The sequence below is a fragment of the Lactuca saligna genome, chromosome 6, assembly GCF_052625555.1.
Source record: "Lactuca saligna cultivar CGN05327 chromosome 6, ASM5262555v1, whole genome shotgun sequence".
Taxonomy (NCBI): Eukaryota; Viridiplantae; Streptophyta; class Magnoliopsida; order Asterales; family Asteraceae; genus Lactuca; species Lactuca saligna.
In genome coordinates this window covers 6,516,327-6,533,874 of record NC_136422.1, presented here as the reverse complement: position 1 = coordinate 6,533,874, position 17,548 = coordinate 6,516,327, and the positions used below count along the sequence as shown (strand labels likewise).

At 33.3% G+C, this 17,548-nt stretch overlaps 1 protein-coding gene across 1 annotated transcript; it reads right to left on the bottom strand.

The window, feature by feature from the left end:
• Positions 1–12,420: 12,420 nt before the first annotated feature.
• On the bottom strand, positions 12,421–16,805 carry LOC145000257 (beta-adaptin-like protein B). Its single transcript, XM_078959452.1, has 11 exons — positions 16,589–16,805; positions 15,796–15,993; positions 15,610–15,723; positions 15,272–15,522; positions 15,061–15,196; positions 14,773–14,952; positions 14,598–14,690; positions 14,311–14,522; positions 13,909–14,245; positions 13,078–13,830; positions 12,421–12,921 (listed from the first exon to the last, which is right to left on the bottom strand). The coding sequence occupies exons 1-11, from the start codon at positions 16,673–16,675 to the stop codon at positions 12,622–12,624; spliced, it is 2,661 nt and encodes an 886-aa protein (XP_078815578.1). The 5' UTR covers positions 16,676–16,805; the 3' UTR covers positions 12,421–12,621.
• Positions 16,806–17,548: the final 743 nt, after the last annotated feature.

Sequence of the window (17,548 nt, the reverse complement as noted above, 5' to 3'; positions counted from 1 at the left end):
GTGTGAGAAAAATGATGGCGTGGCTTTGGACATCACATTTTCTTTTTCTTTCTTTTTAAAGCGGTCCAATAATCTATACCCAAAACTGCAAAAATGATCCTATTGCTATGTTATTTTTTTAGGTTTTGATTCAAATTTCAATCTTTTTTTATTGATGTTCATTTTGTATGTTTGTTTGTAATTTTGGTAACTCACAAAATTAAAAATATTAAAATGTCTTTGTGATATATATATATATATATATATATATATATATATATATATATATATATATATATATATATATTATATTTTGTTTATTTAATTTAAAGTTTTATTAATTAAAAACATGGTCTCTCTCTCTCTCTCTCTCTCTCTCTCTCATCACCATTACCTACTTTGATCACCGATAAAATAGATTCAACTTCATAGCCACCTTCCTAGACATCTTACAAGACCTCTTCCTATCAACTAAGAAACCATCGTCTTTATCATCCCTGATTCCGCCTTTCCAACCTCTCAATCCGTCCTTACATGACCAAACACCTCCGCGCCTACCACATCTCGTTGGAAAAATTAACCATCCAAGATATGTTTAAAAAAACCCATAAAAACCTGCCTACTAACCTAGATTCAGTACTAGAAAGTTTCAATCACGAAGAATGGTAACAAACATCATGTTCTTGAAATCAACAACATGTCGATTACTCCTTAAAATTTGTTTCTTTTTAGGACCCATCACTATTCATGGCATTACTGGTTCATTTGCTTCCTTCCATCATAACCAATAAAGCATAACATTACCAACATGTGAATCTAGTTGGTGGTTGTGGCGGCTATGGATTTATCAAGAATAAGGAAGAATAGGGGTGAGTACGCCCAACATACTCAGCTTGTACGCACGAGGTACTAGGGGCTTGACCAAAAAGCAGGTTGTTAACCACGTACGCACAACATACTCTAGCATACACCCAGCGTATGTGCCAGCTAACTTCTCCTTCAATTAAGAGCTTAATCCCTTAAGCCATTTCGTCCAAAATCCAGCTCTAGTCCTAAACCAACATCTTAAGTCATAAAGTTTCCAATTTTATGACTTTGCATGGCTAGGAAGTGCTCAATACTAAAAACCCTAACTTCTTAACTCATTAAGACATTATAACCCATGCATGGAAGGAAACTAATGACCAAGATTGCATTTGTATGACCTTAGACACTCCAAAACATCTAAAAGGACAATTTATTTAGGTCTAGAGCATGTCATACTCAAGAGAATCATTGATTGGGGGCAGAAGCACATTATAACATCATATAAGCTAGATCTAACCAAATCAGCCTCAAGGTCTAAACTTTATACCTTCTGGAGATGTAGGAGGGTGCAAAACTTCCAGATCCAATGTTACTCCAAGCTTCCAAGATATTCTCATTTCCTTCTCCTTCCTCTATGAACACAAACACACACACACACACACTAATGGCTCAAGGATGCTCAAAAATGGATTTGGGTTAGTTAGGGCCGACTATAGAGGTGGAGGCTGAAGAATGAAGAGGTATCAATGAGTTAAAGATGTTTAAATAGGATACAAATCCTAAAAATTAGGGCTTGACCATTGACCACGTACACTCAATGTACGTAACGTACGCCCAACGTATGCATGCAACCCCCTATTTTCATTTAATTGCCATTTGTGACCAATTTGCAAGAAATTCTCATACCAAATGTCAAAATGTAAAATACCTGGAAATCGAAATGTTATGCTGATATAGATATCACTTACCATAGTCATTTCTATTTCCGAAATTATCCACTTCGGGCAGGATATCAAATTCGTCAATGGCAAAATCTTATTGTTTTTATAATCGTGAAAATTCATATTCATCTAAATGTTTTCTTAAGTTTCTCCTCTTAAATACATTAATATAAATTTTAAACCAAGGTGTATATCAAATCAGATTATCTTATTTTATATTAATAAACTAGCAAATAATATTATAATAAATTTATTATTTTCTAAGAATAATCATTAGTAAATGGCGGTTTTTGATATTTTTATTAAAATATAATAACAAATATCCTCAAATGTCATAATATCCGTCGTTTTTAAAATAGATTCAATGTAAATTATGAAAACAGTTTGAAGGATTTTTCGAATCCTCTTCCTACGTGCTTGCATATAGTTTTCCTTTCGTATTTTATAATGATTTCTGAAAACTTCACTTGTAGGTCTTTTTTTTTTTTTTTCCTATTTATTTAAAGATTCCTACTTCTTTTGGTTATTTATCACAATTTTTTTAAATGGTTGATATTATATATATATATATATATATATATATATATATATATATATATATATATATATATATATATATATATATATATATATATATATATATATATATATATGGGTAAAGTGAATATACCTAACAACCTTATATAAGCTTAGGTACCTAACTACATTATACTACAACCCTTAACTTGATTTACTTCAAAGATTTTCAGACATTCACTATTATATTCCTCCTACACCATTTGATTTGTAACGGTAGTATATGAAGTCCACCAGGGGGTCTCGGACAGAAAGACGTCATTTGAAGGAAGATAACGGTGAAAGTCCAAAGATTTTGGAAGCAATCAAGTTATGAGGTTGAATTTTAAGAACTTTGGGTGATTACAATGCAAATATGATACAAAATTACGTAGTATGATATGGTTAGGTACCTAAGCTTATATAAGGTTGTTAGGTATATTCATTTCTCTCTCTCTCTCTCTCTCTCTCTATATATATATATATATATATATATATATATATATATATATATATATATATATATGTGTGTGTGTGTGTGTGTGTGTGTGTTCATGTGAGACGGCCTAATTTTGTGAGACCGTGGGACGCAATCCTAGCCATTCATTTGGTAGATAAAACAAAAAACATTTTTAAAATGCAAAATAATTGAAAATTTTCGAAAAAAAATATTTCAAATATTATTTTCGGAATTTATATTTTCCAAAAAAAATACTATAAAAGATATAAAAAAATAAAAACAAAACTTTTTTTTACATATTCTAGTAGAATAAATAGAATATTCTACATATCTGAGAAATGTAGTATAATATTCTAACATTTTAAAAATCATATTAGAATATTTACATCGTAATATTCTACTAGAATATTTCATGATTTTTTTAAAAAAAAAGACGGTAATTTTTTTATAGGTAATTAAAGTTCCGAAAATAATAATTAAAAAAAGAATTTTTGGATTTTTCCTTTTATTTTGCATTTTAAAATTATTTTTAGATTTGATCTCACGGTCTCACAAAATTAGCATGGTCTCAAATGAACCTGAACACACACACACGGTACGTTCTAAGACCAGCGTAAAGAACGACAGCCCATGATGGATAATTTGGTATTTTAAAAAAAATTAAGGTACAATGCTAAATGACGTCCAAAACTCAATTTTTAAAACAACAGAAAGAAAACAAACACATAAAAATGCATGCATAGAGTTGTAATTACGAAAAATAACACACACATCGATAGAATTAAGTAACATAGTTCCCATTGTTGGTAAGGAAATATAAGTACATTCTATAGTTGGTCCAAAGATGCAAGAAACACAATGTACTTGCATAGGCTTATGAATTATAGCATCCTATTTTTATTTATATATGTTAATTCATGATACTTGGAAAACTCATCAATACAAACAATTAAAATTAAGGAAATGGTAATAGGTATATATGTTTGGAATCGAGTTGGTTGAACACTCAACTATGGATGATACTTCACCGTTGATTATGTCTAGAGTGCCTCTGTAACGCCCCATTTCTTATATGTAATTTAAATAAAGTATTTTCATTTCTTAAGGGGGTACTCGACAAGTCTATAGTCTGACTCGTGGAGTAGAGACGGGATGATCACGCGATTTAAGTTGGCTACTCGACGAGTCCATATGCTGGGACTCGACGAGTCTGCCTGTCTGGATGAAGCTCTAATTTCAAGGGTTTGCACCCTATTTAAACGTATTTATGCGCCCAAACCAGCCTCCATCACCCTTAGAGCGTCCTTTACCAAACCCTAGCCTCCCTTTTAGCTTTTTGGAGTATTTCTCACCTTGTGAAGGATTTTTGGTGCTTTTTGAAGTTATAAGAAGAAGAGAGAAGAAAGGTTCTCAAGAGGAGCAAATGAGATCTGAGTTTCTTGTGTTATTCCAGCCTCTATTAAGGTATAAAGCTCGAATTTTTGGCTTATCATCATATAGATCTTCTTAAAGCTTGCTATTGTTGCTTCTTTTACCATTTTCTAGACATAGAGGTTGTTTTATGGGAAGTTAAGATGAATGGGTTTCAGATCTAAGCATTTTTGGACTCCTTGAGCTCAAGGTTGCCACCTTTATTAAGCTAAACACCCATTCCAAACCTAGATCTCCTCTTTTAGCTTCTTATTGGGCCTTTTAGCTTCTTATGTGCTTGCATGAACGTAAAGTTGGAAACTTTACGTGTGAAATCAGTCCTAGGAACCCATATATATGTATTGGATGTACTGGAATCAAGCAAAATCGACTGTATAGTAATGACATGCCTTGGACTCGGCAAGTTGTTCTTCAGACTCGACGATTCGAGTCGCGAGTCCCCGTTTTTCCGCGATTTGAGAGTTTAGGGTGAATCAGTGAGTGGGAAGGGACTCAATGAGTTGGAGTCGGATCTAGTGATGGAGGGGCTCGGCGAGTCTACGCCCTGACTCGGCGAGTCCGGTCAACTAAAAGTTGACTTTGACTAAGGAGTTGACTTTGACCAGGGGTAAAATAGTCATTTTACCCTAAGGGCATTTATCAGTACCTGATCTAGTGTTTTTGGGATTTGTAGCCGGACAGTTTTGGAGCAGCAGTCAGCCAGTTTTAGAGCTAGCATCTCAACAACCAGCGTTACGAGGTGAGTTTTCCTTCCAGTAGGAATGGGTCTATGACCATAATTCCGGCCCGTTTAATTAGCAGTAGTTCTGGACTTCGGTCCGGTACAGTAGTTCAGTGTGCTTGATGTCTTTGTGATTCAAGCATGTCTTTGTGTTATGTGTTCCGAACTTTGGTCCGATGCAATATATTTGTTTATGCTAGTAGTTACGGTTATGCTATGCTATGTTCAGTCAGTTTCGGACTTCTGTTTGATGCAGCTAGTTCCGGACTTTAGTCTGATGCAGGGGACAAGGTCCCAGTCAGTTCCAGACTTCGGTCCGATGCAGTTTCTGGACTTCAGTCCGATGCAGAGGGCAAGACCCTGGTTAGTTCCGGACTTCGGTCTAATGCAGTGGGCATGGCCTAATAGTTGTTAATTTATTATTGTATGATATGTGGTAGTTTGGGGGAGCTCACTAAGCTTTGTGCTTAAGTTTCAGTTTTGGTTTCAGGTACTTCCGCTAGCAAGGGGAAGAGCTCGGGTTGATGGCATCGCACACACCACAACTTCAGTTTTAACCTAGGAGTTTTATTCAGATATTTTGATATGATTGATACATCTTTGTTTTGACACAGTTACTATGACTTTTGAGTTATTCATTTCATAGTTTTTATTATATATGACATTCGATGATGTGATTTTTAGTAATACTAAAACAAAAATTTTTGGATCGTATTTTGGGTTGTTACAGCCTCAAACTTTTTTCTTGGTCGAGGATGCTCACATTGTAACACCCGGTTCCTGGTATGTATTTGTAACGTCCGCAGATCCGTGCTAGTCAATTTAGAGGCAGTAAGTGTCAAAAATGACTTTTTGACAAAAGATTATTTAGAATAAATAATCTTAACCAATTTGTATAATATGTCTCAAGGGTTTGTACATAAAAAGAACGCTGAAATCCGAGTTATAACGAAGAAGTTATGACGCGTCGAAGTTTTACGGCAAAATCGACACGACACTGGGATCGTAAAAAGTGAATTTACGATAAAATACTTTCTAGCCTTAGTGATCTAAATTTAAGTCGTAGTATATGTTAAACTGAGAGCGTGTATAAAAAGAACGTCCAAATCTGACTTCGTATGAGGAAGTTACGATTTTTCTAAGATTTAGCATAACAATGCACAGCCCGGAAATTCAAATTTTAGATCGGTCGATTTTTAGCCAAAATAATCTAAATGAGAAATGAAGATATTGTTAATAGGGGTTAAATGATAAAAAGACAGTCGAAAATAGAGCTCGTATGCGAAAGATATGGTGAAGCTTAGTCCCTACTCTTTGAGCGCGACGAATTCGATACAGTTTTGTAAATCCAAGATAGAATGAAATTAGCCTACAGGGTCTAAATGAAAGTTGTATTACTATTAAATACCAACACGTGGATATAAATAATTTCGAGAATAGAGCTTGTATGTTAAAGATATGGACGAAACTTAGTCTTTACTCTTCAAGTGCGGTGAATTCGAATACAGTTTTGTAAATCTGAGATAGAATGAGAATTAGCCGACGAGGTCTAAATGAAAGTTGTACTACTCGTAAATACCAATGCATAGATATAAAGAATGTAGAAAAAGGAGCTTGTACGCGGAAGATACGGATGAAACTTAGGGTCTACTCTACGCTAAAACCCCTATAAATAAGAGATGAACTCTTCATATTTTCTTTACACCATAAGCCTTTCTTTCTCTCTCTAACTTCTTCACTAGACTCCCTAACCCCCCAGTCTAGGAAACTTCCCTAGCGCTAGAAGAAAGCCCCGGAGCACACGAAGGCTCTGAGAAAAAAGAGCTTTTCGGCTTAGAAGCTCTGCTCCAGCGGAGCCCAATTTTTAATAAAAGTCGTTGTTTCATCGAAGGAAAATAGAATCGTTAAAAGTGAAGTGTTGCCCGAGTTTGGAATCATCACTTTAACAAGTGAGTGCATGGTCCCTTTCATCTTACACATAGATATGAAATATTTAATATAAATCACATGTTGTGAGTGCATAGTTACTTTCATCTTACACATAGATACGAAACATTTTATATTAATTACGTGCTATGTGTGCATATTATCTGAATACTTGTTGTCTATGCTGGATGAATGATTTTATACATGCTTCAAATGAATTAAATTGTATATGTATTTTATATCTACAAAATATGTTAGGTAAAACATGGGTAAATGAAATATGAGTCGGATGATGAGATGAGAGGTGATATAGACCATGAGATAAGGGTGAGAGGTGACCAATGAGAGAAGCCTTTTACCCAAATGATGGACCCATCATCTAGTAGAGTATGGATGACAACCACAGACTATTCTAGATAGCTCAATGGAACACTAGCATGCTCGCAACCTGTAGGTGTTGTGAACGGTGTCTTCACCCGGTGTACTCTAAACCTTGGCGACTATGCAGACTTAGTGCCTAAACCGTGGTGATCATGTAGACTTGATGCCTAAACCCTGGTAACTATGCAGACTTAGTGCCTACTTTAAATATAGCTTATATTTAAATAAAATATCATTATTACGAACCTATAAATAAGATTTATCAGTGATTCAAAGTTTTTATACTGATTGAACTACTAATGGGAGAGGTGTCTAGAATGGTTACGTTGGGTTTGGTTGTTGTATTTCAGAAAAGCTATATGCCGAAATGGTCTTGTCTCTCAATTGTCCTGCTTGGCTGATCCTTACTTGATGGATCATGAAGTAGACTCTGAGTTAGTGATGAATCTAGACTAATAATTAATCGCAATAAATATTAGACTAAAATCTAGTGGTAATAATACTATGTTTCGTCGAAAGAAATTATTTTTAAGAAGCGAAGCGTTGTCTAAGTTCGGAATCACCACCTTAACAAATGAGTGTATAATCACTTTCATTAACATAATTTTAATACAATTATTGATTGAAGTATTAAATATATGTTTATGTGCGAATTATTTGATGTTGCCTAAAATACGTGTTAAAGAACATACCTGATAATATATGATGATTTAGGATAAAGAGTAAACCTAAATTAATTATGAGGCATATTGGGTTGTATCTTCTTATGAGTACGAGTAAGATATACACGGAGAATAGAACTTTAAAATATGTCATTGATCTGGGAGCATGGATTAGACATGGTCATTTGTCCTTAGTCCGATAGTATGGATATGACATAGTTATTTTTCATTATTCCGGGAGTATGGATTTAGACATAGACAATTGTCCTTAGTCCGAGAGTATGGATAGGACATAGTTATTTGTCATTAATCCGAAAATATGGATTGATGCATAGTCAATTGTCCCTAGTCCGAGAGTCTGGAATGGGCACAATTATTGATCCGAGAGCATGGATTAGACTTACTTGATCTGGGAGTATGGATTAAGTAAAAAGGTAAAATTTAGATCCGAGAGTATGAACAGTGTCGTTGAGAGGATTGACGAGGTAGGGTAAGAGTTGTTTACACATAATGAAATTGTATACTTGTGAGTTCTAAAATATATATAATATAGCATTGTGGGATTGAAATTCCTATGTACTCACCAGGTTTCCTAACCTAACCACTCAGTTTATTTGTATCACAGGTGTCGATATGAAGCTACATTACATTGAGAGATTAATGAGATGTATATCACTAGTGTAAATGAATGTAAGATCTATTTATGCTTATGTTTCTGTATTAACGATGACATCCCAAAGTTTTAAAAGGAATAAAATACATTTTTTCAAAAATGCTTTGATAACGTATTTATCATGTTTTTCTGAGAACAAATTCCGCAACATATTTCTTTAAAGGATACTCTGATTTTCAAGATAAAGCATAAACAAATCGGTATTTTCTGGCTGTAAAAATGGGGATGTTACAGGAGGCTAGGATTTCTCAGGAATGATCTTAGGTGATGGAGGTTGTTCAGGAGAGGGTTTCTCATAAGTTAGAGCCCTTAAATAGGGCTCAAAACCGAAGAGTTAGGGTTTTGATTTGTAGCGATTACGCTTTGTGTAACATAACCTATGCCACGCGTAGGTTATTAAAACCGCGTCCATAAATAGCAAGTTACACCCTGCGTAATTTTTAGTTACGCCATGCGTAGGGCGTAGGACAAAACTCCTAATTTCCATTTCAACTTCAAACTGTCATAACTTCTTCGTTTAAACTCCATTTTCGATGTTCTTTATATGCACAGAAAGGTGTTGAAGATCCTTAAAGTTCCCTCTAATTACTTTTGACTTAAAACATATCGAACTAAATTCCTTAATTCATGAAAGAAGTCCAAAACATCACTTTTCCCGTTTACCCTTTGACTCCAAAACACAAACCAAGGGCTTGGATCACATAACCACTATTATCAACATCCAGTAGGTTCTAAACCATATTCCCTTGAAGTCCAAGGCATTTACTTGATCCATATATTGTCCACAATCTTGAAATAAGAAACTTCTTGAAACAAGATGTTACATATATGGATAGAATATTGAGTAAAAAAACTAGTCAAACTCATCACTTAAGCCTTTCTTTTATACCAACACTTAGTATAAAAGTTGGACATCAAATAATAGAAGCATGGAGCTTTATTACAAGCATGGCATGATGTAATAAACAAATCAAAAGTCATGTCTAATACCATCATTTCATATGGGTCAAAGGAGAAAAAAAATGACATGCTTTTTAGTTGATTCAAATATCTAGTTACATATGTTAACTTAATGATTACTCAAAGTGACCATAAAGTTGTACATAACATTTAAATACATATCTTATGTATATTAAGCTAGTTTTGTAATCTTTATTATTATTTCCTAGAAACAATAATTCTTAATATGTTGGTAAAATATTATTTTCACAAAAATAATATTTTTCCAATGAAATACAAGTGTTGATATATTTATTAATAATCAAATTATAGTAATAAACAAGCAATTAGTTGTAACTTGCTATAAGGTGTGATCCTAAATGATCATATGTTATTAACAATATCATTCTATAATTACTCTTGGGCATACAAGATCTTTCACATCATATGTTATGCAATTAGGTTTATGGCCAAGGAAAGGAGCATGTTCATCAAAGGAGGACTTGAAGATAATCGATAATTAGTTTTCAGTAACTAACAAAGTGAGTTATAATTCTCATTAGATTTTGATTCTATGAATTATAATCATACGAATCAATATGTATGCATCGTTAGATGTTAAAGGTATTAAGTTAAATACCAACAAGTTATTAGATGAATATAAAGTATGGTTATATGAGTTATTATATTATGAATGAGTATGTATGCATGGTTAGATGTTAATGGTATTATGTTAAATACCTACAAGTTACTAGACGGATGCTTAGTTTAGGTACTTAATGAATTAAGTGTTTGATTAATAATAGAAGATTTCTTAATGAAATGATGTGATTGAATGTTTATGTGGCAAGTGATATGGAAGACTATGGGAAGACCACATCATTTACATGAAAAATTATGAGAATGTAGATTATGCCAAGTGATTGTATTGGTCGGCTATGTGTGTGTGTGTGTGTGTGAGAGAGAGAGAGAGAGAGAGAAAGAGAGAAGCAATGGTTTTTGGTGGTAGTCGACGATGGGAAATGGTACTTTACGGCGTGGATGGTGATTTCCGATGGAGAAGTAGTGTTCGGTGGTTTATGATGGAGAGGTGGTGACTGATGGTTTATGAGAGAGAAGGGAGAAAGAGTATTTAGATTTTAGGATTTCTAGATTTTAGGATTTCTAGAGGTGAGAGTATTCATTAAAAGGGGGGGGGGGGGGGGGGGAGGATTATGTAGTGGGGCCACTATCTTTTCTAAACAATTTAATTAATTATAAATAAAGAAATTAAATTAAAATGTTTTTTAATAATTAAAACTAATAAAAACCTTAAATATAATTGAAAAAGAAGTTGAAAAGGATAATATAATCATTTTATGTTGTTAAGGGACTAAATGTGCAATGTTTTACGTTTTAAGGTATGATCCAAATTAATTTTTGAAAATAAAGATTGGACGTGCATTTTAACACCTATACAAGGGATGATTCGTGAAATTTACTCTGATTTTTATATCTTTTCTTATTAAAAGGATAAATTATATAAAAGTTATTATATTTAATTATTTTTGTTATTTAACAAATACATTTTAGATACATAAATAAAAGTCATCCAAGTTTAACAATATAACTTTTTTTATGTGGATCAGTTTAATTTGTTATACAAAAGGCTTCTAGCCCAATGGTATCCGACGTGTCCTCCTTCCCTGATGTTAAGGGTTCAAGTAATAATATTCCACTCAAACCTTTAAGTTTTGATTAAAAAAAAATGTATAGGAACCATTTTAAGCTATTATATGTCATAACTAGTCAAAGGGATCAACATATAAAAAAAATTGGCAAAGTTTTTCTTTAGAACGATTGGATTTTATATATAACAAAATGAGCAAGATGTTAGAAAATATAATTGAGTTTTATAACCAGATACTCCAATTAATCTTTTGTTGTTTAAAACGAAAAACAAACCGATTAAAAGATCACGTAATGATACTATCAAATAGAGCAGTTTTCCACAAAGTTGTTTTTTTGACGAAACTAAGGGGGTGTTTGGTTTAGCTTTTGAGAAGCCAAAAATCTTTTAAAAAAAGATAGAAGATAAAAGATGTTTGGCAAAACACTTTTAAAACCTACTTTTGGATTTTTGATAGAAAGAAAATCAACTTTTTGAAAAAATCAGAAAAATCTAACTTTTTACAACTTTTTAAAAAAAAACTTTTAGCTCTTAAAAAGTTAGGCCAAACACCCTCTAGAATACAATTGTCTTACCATAAATTTTACCAAAATAGTGACTTTTATTCAATTTTCCCCTTATTGATAGTATTATATTACGAAGGATATCTATGTTACTTTTTTAAATAAGACAATTTCCATAAAAATCATCATAATTTGATTATTATTATTATTATTATTATTTTTTTTTGTAGCCATCAAAAAAATAGAATATTATCATTACCAAGGATATTTATGTTACTTTTTAAATAAGACGATTTCCATAAAAAACATCATAATTTGATTTTTTTTTTTGTCTAACGACCAAAATAATAGAATGATATCATTACCAAGGATATTTATTTATTTATTTATTTTTATTTTTTTTAAAGAAGACAATTTCCATAAAAACCATCATAATTTGATTTTTTTTTTTTGTCTAACCACCAAAATAATACTTTCTAGTTTAACTACATAGAGTTTATCCCCAATCATGAATTGCAAACGCCACCGAAAAAATATTTTGTGGTTAAATATGTTTTAAACCTAACTTCTCAATGCTTAAATCATGAAAAACAAATTTTTTCATAGTTAAAATAACAAATTTTCAAACTACAACGTTTTTCATAAAATTCAAAGTTTTACTTAGTAGTTATTAAAAATAATAATAATAAAGTCTTTCGATTTAATAACAGAATGATTCTCCATTGGTTAAACCGAAAAAATTACAAACATGGAATTTGGTCTTGTACATCCAATTCGATCTCTACAACAGACTCCCAACCAAACTATCTCATTCATTCCACATCAATTACATATGCAAAATAGTGTTAAAGTTTGTTCAACAAAAAGCACCTAAAAAAAATACAAACTTTTCATAACATGTACACAATAATATTCTAACAAATACAAAACCAACAAAGTCCACATTTAAGTAAAAGATAAACACCACAAATTTTTTAACTCTTGAGGAGTGATTCCAGGGCATCAAAGAACAAGGGGGCCATTTCCGGGTTTGGTGTTTTGACAGCACACTTGATTCCAGGGACACCAATAACCGCTGTAATTTCAATCAGGAATGGAATCCCTCTTGGAATCTTAGCTGATAAATACAACACATCCTGATTCCCATTCTTACGTTTAGCAATAAAAAACATATTCCAACCAGATAACTGCTCCACAATTCCATCCACATTGCTAATCACAATTCCCTCCATCTCTTTCGACACCTCATTCGAATCCGGTAACGACTTCCATGTCTGCAATCACAGTTACAAAATTATGTCAACGCTTTTGGCCCCTGATTTTCTTCAAAATTTTTTTCCTCTAATAGGGCACCAAAATTGTAAGATGAAATTACTCGGGGACTAAAAATGAAATTTACTTTAAAAAAAAAAGGTTAAAGTTAAAATTACCTCAAGGAAAGCACCACGTTCCATTCTTCCATCTTCTGTAAACAACACAAGCAAGGAGACTTTATCACTAAAATACCAAACAGGCTGTTGATTGTTTTTCACAGCAATCTGCAACAGGGAATTGGGTGGGCCCGGTGCTATATTCTGAAACAGAACCATGGGCAAAACCGTCATTTCACACGTCCCCGGTTGCACTTGCGGGACCTGAAGCGGTCCACCAGCAGCAATACCAAACGTATTCTTGTTCAGCTGAATCATAAATCCATCCAACGCAACTTCACTCTTGTTCTCAAACATCAAACTGTAAAAAATCTGACCATCTTTTCTAACCAGTTGACCGCTGATTTCCAATCCTTGACCACTGCCAGCTGGCAGCAAAACAGGCAACGAAGGCTTTGACTTTGAAGACTGGTCAACCGACAGCACATTACTATTACTATTATCATTATCAAGACCAATGAGATCGAGCAGGTCGGGGACAGGGGCGACAGGTGGCGGTGACGTGATTGTCCCGTTATCAGGAACATGTGCAGATGATGTTTCCGAATACCCTCCTTCGGAACCTTCCGGAAACTCTTCCTCTTCTGTTTTCTGTAAGGTTTTGACACGTGTCACGAATGTTTCCGGAAGCTTGTGGTATACAGATGATAAAGTGGCAACATTTGCTAAAAGTTCATCAAGGAGAGAGGAATCGAATTGGTTTGAGTCGTCACTTATCACTGGTTTCTCAGCTAACACAACATCTTTTGCAGCCTGACATATCAAATAGTAATTTTAATATTAGTTTTTTTTTTCCCTAAATTTCTGTTTTATAGAAAAAAAAAAACAAACCTCGGGGTCGGTTGAAAGAAGACGCCAATATATATAAGCACGATCACGAAGATCTGGATTATCGGTTTCCACAGTGGCATTATTTAAAACAACCTGAATCATTTGTTGTGGTCCTTCAGTTGGTTTTTTAAGAAAAAGTTTTACAGTTGCAGTTAATAACTGTAACTGAACTTGTGCAGGTTCTTCCGGAAAGGTTTCCAGAAAACTTTCTAGAAGCTCATCAGCATTATCGATTCTTTCAGCATATTCACCAATTATCCAAATCATTGATGCCTTAGCTTCTGGTTCATCTAATGTATCCAAACTCTCACAGAGTGTGGCTATAATAGATTCATATCTGAAACAAAACATTTGGATTAAAGTGTTGTATTTTGGAATACTACAAAGGTTCTAGAAACTTACGTGTTGGGGTATCTTCTGAAAATGTCTTTGATGACTATAATGGCTTCTTGAACAACATAGTTGACTTTGATTTTGATAAGTTCTAGAAGAACACTGATGCAACGTTCGGCTGCTCTTTCTAATTTTATAGCACATCGACCAATAGCACGAACAGCTTTTCTCACAAAATCTACATCCACTTCTGTTGCGTATTCTTTAAATTCCAATAATACCTGTAAAATTTATTGGAATGTAAGGATAAAATAGTCATTTGGTCAAATAAAGGAAACAAAACAAACCCTAATTACCTGGTCTATGTTTCTATCTGAAGCAAGCTTTATCATGATCTCTAACTTTTCCATCTTCACATAGATTGGATCGTTGTACTTGCAAAAGAACACCTGGAAAATAGGTACTACTTTAGATTTTATACTCTTTTTCAGACAAAATGATAAAAAAAAAAAAAAAAAAAAACAATATTACCTTAATTTCATGGGCAAGGATTGTAGGGCGCTTCTGTACAATAAGGTTAATGTTCCTTAATGCAACATATTGAATCTCAGGTTCTGCAGAAAGTAATGTTACAAGTGGAGGAGCCATTTTCTTGCACAAATTCCGTACCACATCAGGACTAGTGATGAGTTCCATTTGTTGAAGAATCATCTACAGAATCAATAATAATAATAATAACAATCAGAAATATAAGAAAAGATAAATCAGAAATATAAGAAAAGATAAATTAAGTAAAAGATCAAATATAACACAACACACCTTAACAGCTGAAAGAACTACAGCACAATTCGCATGTTGCAGTCTTGGAGTAACTCTCTCTACTATATTTTCAGCTTCACGAGCATCATCTGCCTTGTATTTTGAAAGAGCATCCAATATAAAAACTTGACCCCACCTGAATAATGTCAAAAATGACTTTAATACCACAAATTAGTAGATAAATAGTAAATGACTTTAATAGCATACTCACTCAGTGCATTCGTTTAGAGCTGTAAGGAGCTTTGACAAGGTCTGGCTAGTGATCTCAAAAATGGGTGTACTGCTGTTATCTTGAATTTCAGCAAGAGCTGCAACAGCATTTGCTACTACCATAGGGTTATTGTCAGATATGAGATCTTTTAGGGCATCAAGAAAACCTCTATCTTCAACTAACTCAGCATTGATGTCATAAAGTTTAGCAACACATATAGCTGCTGTTTTTCGAACATATGGGTCGTCATCCTGTTGAAGACAATTTTAAATCATCTTAATATTTTTGTAGTTGATTGGTTACTGAAGATCAAAACATGAAGTAAAGACGATATTAACCTTGAGACACCTCTGGAGGGGGTCACAAAGATATTCTGTGATTTTATCAACTCGGATGCATCCCATTGTTCGAACAGCTAAAGCCCGGATTAAAGGATTTGGGTCTTGTGTATCCTGTTACATGTAAAAAATAATCAGTGTCTATAATGGGGAACAATTATGTAGATGTGAAAAGTGAGTTTATACCTTCACGAAGGTATTAACTGCAAGTATTGCTAGGTCAGGTTGACTTTTAGCATAATTGATGAGATACAAGTATACAAGCTTTTTGAGCTCCAAATTTTCAGTCTGCATACAGTTCAAGACATCTGTGAAAAGTGATGATACATCCTTCCCAACTGTCATAGCTGCAATAGTCTTTTTAACAGCATCTTTTCTCTTATCCTGAAATGCAGAAAAAAGATTTTCATAAAATCGACAGCTGACAGTAATGCAAATTAGCCATCATTATGTGCTCTCGGATCACAAAAAAGTAAAACACCCAAAGACTGAAACTAAAAGAATTTGTAAAATGCAAGGGCTGCATTGTCCAACTTCTGTGTAGTTCAGTGGTTACTGCCACCTGTAAGTATTCACAGGGAAAGTTCATGGTTTTCCAGACCAGTAGCCTTGAACGCTCAAACTCAAACTAAAGCTCATCATGACTGATTAATTCATTATTCCATGTATATATATTTCAATTTTCAGGAGAACAGAATATCGGAGCTTCAGAGAAGAGAAGGAACCTAATCACAACTACTTAAGACTATAACAAATTTGCAGAGTAATTCAAAATCCTACTACATGTAAATTCATGCTCCCAGTCAACAAACTACAACGATCTCATCGATGAAACCATTTGATACGATAATAGATCTGATAATATAGTTACGCAAATCTAGTTATTAAATGACTAGATCAATACAGCCAATTACAATAACCTCATATAGATCTATAGGTACATATTACTGTGTATAAACGAAAGAGAAAAAAGTAGAACCTTATACTGAGAATTGAGCTCCTCTTTGAGCTCAGGGATTTCTCCTTTCTTAGTTGTGGAGAAGTATTTTGAATCATGGCCGCTCATATCTGGTGGCGAACTGGCGATCGGAGCCGACAGCGACTTCAGGGGGCAGAAGACGGTTTCAGCAGAGGATTGGGGGAAATAGCGAGCGAGATTTGATGAAATGCAAACGGGTTTAAAGCGAACCCGGTCGTAGCCTTCACTTGTCAAACGTGTTTCAAGAGGATCACTGGATCAGGGACCAAAAATGTAATTTACTCTGCTTTAAAAATAAATAAATAAATAAAATAAAATAAAATTAAGACGATGATATGGAATCATATGTACGTGTGTTATGATGACCCATTTTAGAAGCACAAGTTAAATAGGTAAAAATACATAATTAGGATTCAAGTACAAATTTGGATCCACTTTTCTTGTTTTTGAGTTCGAGAAGTATTTTTCTTTTCCATGTTGGTCATATAAAACTTAAATCATAGTGCACCCGTTCATTGATCATATACGAAAACGAAAACAAAAAAATGAGAGTAGAAAAATTAATATATGAAAACGAAAATTTATCAATGGGGAAAGCATGGACACATTATCATGTAGCCAATCTCAACACATTACTCACTAATATATGAAAAACAAGTTAGACTAGTAAGAGATATATCTAGTCATTCCTTATCAAAAATATCTTACGTCACTTTCCATAAATAAGACGTATAAATCAATATATAAATAACCGAGAGTTTGATTTTATTTTTTAGTTAAAAACCATTTATAGGAGGATGTTTAGAATATTTTTTAAATGATTTTTGCCTTTTAATTTTTCTAAAAAATTATAAAGATGTTTGGAAGATGCAAAAATTCTTTTCAAATAATTTTTTTTGTAAATAATAAAAGAGTAGGTTTTAAAAAATGTGTGATTTTTTTTTGTAACTTTTAGATTTT

Excerpts from the sequence above, each read along its gene's own strand:
- LOC145000257 (XM_078959452.1), bottom strand. The coding sequence starts at position 16,675 with ATGAGCGGCCATGATTCAAAATACTTCTCCACAACTAAGAAAGGAGAA. Across the intron at positions 14,953-15,060 it reads TAGTTCTTTCAGCTGTTAAG|ATGATTCTTCAACAAATGGA; the intron begins GTGTGTTGTGTT and ends TTGATTCTGTAG. Across the intron at positions 14,691-14,772 it reads TCCTTGCCCATGAAATTAAG|GTGTTCTTTTGCAAGTACAA; the intron begins GTAATATTGTTT and ends CCTATTTTCCAG.